Source organism: Podarcis muralis, chromosome 17 (assembly GCF_964188315.1).
Source record: "Podarcis muralis chromosome 17, rPodMur119.hap1.1, whole genome shotgun sequence".
Classification (NCBI taxonomy): domain Eukaryota; kingdom Metazoa; phylum Chordata; class Lepidosauria; order Squamata; family Lacertidae; genus Podarcis; species Podarcis muralis.
The window spans coordinates 34,153,955-34,157,913 of NC_135671.1; the positions used below are offsets into that span (position 1 = coordinate 34,153,955).

General features: G+C 48.8%; 1 protein-coding gene across 1 annotated transcript; it reads right to left on the reverse strand.

Moving 5' to 3' along the window:
- Positions 1-1,025: 1,025 nt before the first annotated feature.
- Positions 1,026-3,287, reverse strand: LOC114588091 (disintegrin and metalloproteinase domain-containing protein 21-like). The gene has a single exon (XM_028713019.2). It carries the CDS (start codon positions 3,273-3,275, stop codon positions 1,026-1,028), a length of 2,250 nt encoding a protein of 749 aa, XP_028568852.2. The 5' UTR covers positions 3,276-3,287.
- Between the last annotated feature and the right edge of the window lie 672 nt (positions 3,288-3,959).

Sequence of the window (3,959 nt, forward strand, 5' to 3'; positions counted from 1 at the left end):
GATACTGTGACTGGCACAAGAGCCACCCTGTGAGCTCTCCCAGACCTAGTCCAGCTCTCTAACTACTGCGCTATCACTGACTCATACACACGCCACACCAGTGTGTGTGTGTGTGTGTGTGTGTGTGTGTACGCTTGTACACACCGAGGGGGCCCTTTGAATACATTGCGAGTTGTGCACATCTCTGCATGCTTACTTGGAAGCAAGTGCCACCCCTGCAATGGGACTCCCTCCTGGGCAAGTTTGAGCAGCCATATAAGCATGTCTCTCTTCCATCATTTGCTCAGCCTAAGCTCAGTTTTGGCCAACATGGTGTCCTCCAGCCGCTTTGAACCAAAACTGCCCTCAGCCCTGGCCATCAAATTGCAAGAAGAGAATCTTGTGCTCAGGTCCTGCCTGTGGGTTTACCACATGCCTCTGTTTGGCCACTGTAAGAACATGATGTTGGACTTGATGGGCCATTGGCCTGACTCGGCAGGACTCTTCTCATGTTATGTCTTTGCTGTTTCACCCTGGATGAAAAGGGCGAGTGAGGGAAAGCCAAGTTTGTACACATGGTTAATTGTGCAAACCCAGTTCCTAAATGCTAGTGAAATGACACTTAACGGTCCTTGAAGTTCTGAGTTAGTCACCCAACAAGGACAAACTGTTTTACTACTGCTAGGTTACACAGCACGGAGTGAAACATTTGATTTCATTAAACTATTTCAGTGCATTCTTCTTAAGGCTTTTGCAACTGGGGGAAAATGAAAATTTTATTAGAGCAAAGACCGTATTACAATTGCTCCTATTATAAGGACTATATACAGGGGAAATTTATTTCTGGGATGAGGGAGCATGTGCGCCGCCCCCGACATACGGCTGAACTACAGTTCCCATCAGCCACTGGCGCAGCATGGTCAACAGCCAGGGATGATGGGAACTGGAGTCCACTTGCCACCAACCTCTGCTTTATTATAGATGCTTTGGAGTGCAGTCGATGTCTTAACAGGAGGTCCAAGGATGCCTTGAAATGTCCACAAGCATTACTCTTTGGAATCTGTAAAGTTCAATCCTTCCTTTGCTTTGCAAAAGCGACAGGAATCAACTTTGTCAACATCTGGGCTGCTGCCTTGCAGATTCCCTCCAACCTGTGAGCTGGTGAATTGCCTAAACCATCCTGGTAGCTTCCACAGCCTTGGCACAATGAAAGTGATAACGGCAAGAACCAGGACTCCTAGAGGGATCACTGTTTCAAAAGCTTGTTTCACGACTTTTGTGCTCCAGTTCTGCCTTGGAGACCCACCATCAATGCTTCCCCCGGACCCCCAAAACTTGCAGTTCGGAGGGGCCCAGCCGTTGTTGCAGTGGCAGTTATTGCGGTTGTTACAAACACCTCTGTCACTGCACTTTTTATTGGGATCACACACTGCCTTCTTCCTGAAAATGCACGTCTGGTTCTTGCAGAGTTTCCCAGGGCCACATGGAGTGCCGTCAGGCACCATTCCGAGATCCACAAAATCTGTCCCGCCATGGTAGGCCACGCTCCAGCAGCCAGCACCAGCGCCTGACAACTCAGTGGGAGTCACGGTATAGTGTGGTATTGAAGGTACGTATCTGACGTTGCTACACTGAATTCTCCCGCACTTTACGTCTTGAGGCTGGCATTTCACAAAAGTACTTTTTGTCCAATCCCTGCCACAGTTGCCATACTCATCCCCCACAGTATTCCGAGACTGAAAGCAGGATGCTGGAGCCGCTCTGGCTCCATAGCCAAAGATCCTGGCGCACAGGTAGTTGTGAGTCCAACACTGCTTGGCATAACAATGGGAATCGTGTTTGCTGCACGGCGTCCCGTCTTGCATGTACACATCATTGGGGCACCACTCAGATTTCCCACTACAGTACTCGGGAAGGTCACACTCATTGATCTGAATTCGACAAAGGTCTCCACTTGGACGGAAGTGACAGTTTTTACAACATGGCCCAGAAGAGCATTGTGCACGTGGCTTCAAGGTGCAGTCAGCGTTGCAGCAAAGATTCTGCCTGCACCTCTGCGTGCCGCCGCAGTCACATTCTTCTCCCTTATCCAACACTCCATTGCCACAATGCTTGATAGGTGGTATTTTTTGGGGCCTGTTGGCCAGACAGTCCAGGTTCCCTTTCAGCACAAGTTCTGCAAAAGTGTGAATGCTGCAGTTGCTGAACTTGTTCGTTTCTGCCTGGTACGAATGCATGACACAGGTTTTGTATCCTCCACAAACACAGTTGGATTCGTCGTGCTCAAGCCCCATGTGATGACCCAACTCATGGGACATGGCCCTTGAAAAGAGAATTGGATTCTTCTGCAAGTAGCTCAAAACCCCTGCAGAATAGCTTGGCCTGCAGATGGCATTACCGTATGACTTCCCGAGGGTGTGCTTGAACTCCTGGTGAGTGAGCAACAGGGCTGTGTCGTGCTTCATCCGCTTCGCAAGAACGTTCACTCTCCAGCTGTTGAAATTATTCAGAAGCAACCCAACGTCTTTTGTAACCCCAAAAGGGTTGCCTGTGTTCCAGATCTCCAGTCCAATCAGGACAATACTTGTGCGCAGCACCCGGAAGTGCACACCCATTAAGTTAACTATGTCCAAAATGAGGTATGCCATCCTGGTTTCATTGGCACCTTCAAACTGAAACAGCTTCTCGTCCACAACAATGTACAGCTCAATGTATTTTGGGTGCCTTGGGTCACGCCGGGTCCCCCTTTCCAGTTCTTCTGCCTGACGCTTTGCAACTGGAGCTCTCATTCCACACATACAAGGCTTTGGTTCGTTGATCAGGTAGAGAAGGTGCTGAAAAGCTGAAGAATTGTGGAAAGGCTCTATGCCATAATTTCTGTCTCTGATACTTAGGAATCCTGTCAAGCCAGAGCAGGTCTTAAGAACCACAAGCGAATTGGCTACGCCATCCACATGCCCTTCGTGGTAGCATTCAACAGGGATGTAGGGATGACTTTCGATCCGCCTGCCCTGGGAACTGTATGTGAAGAGTGGGAGGTTTTTGACCAGGAAGTCATCCTTCCTGGGCTTCAACTGAATGACGTAGTCCTTTCCTGATACATTGAGGATATAGGAAAGGTCATCCTTCTTGGCTTTCCCTCCCAAAAGCACCAACTGCCTTGGGGTGATCACTTCATACCACGTATACTCAGGAGCAGGAAATGAGCTGGTGGGAAGGAGGAACCCCAGCAAAATAACAGGATTCGTCAACTGCAGAACCAACCATTTGTGGAGGCCACCGCTACCACGTGCCATGATTTGCTTCCACTATTCACTATCCTTAAACAGCCTAGAGTAGAGAGGAGACAGACTGGGCTTTCTGACTTAACATCCCCACCAATCATTAATTCTCAAGAGGCTTTTTTAGACTTGTCAGCGTGCTCAAGAAAACACAAGGCAATTCCTGCCACTGCCACCATCTCTCTCTTGACAGTCGCCAACATCATTTGGTTGTGAGAGAGTTTAAAAAGGTGAAGCGCCCACTGCTGTCTGGCATATGCAAATGGAGTTAGGGTAACCAAAACACTGGCCGTCCTTAAACCTTTGACTCTAAAGGCCTCCGCAACTTTAGGGCCTAGGCGCCACGAGTTTCTCTTCTCAGAAGCTGTTGTGGTCACCTTTCCGGGTGATAAGAAGGACCAAAAGGAGGAAGGGTGGACACCAGAGAGAGGAAGATACCCCAATAATTATATTCCTCTAGTCCCAGGAATTCTCATTTAATCTTCTAAAGTGTATTTCCAGAGACTTCTAGATGACAAAGGAGACGACAAAGAGGGAGGAGGAACCACCATACCGGTTCAAATGTCCTCTCCTGTGGTGGAAAATTCCATGGCCAGGCTAACAGTTTCTCATGCTTTTTTGAATGTGGACATTCCATCGGCTGAGGCAGGTGGGCATTGGAAGAGCACGGAACACGGGAGAGAGCAGCTGTTTGCTATT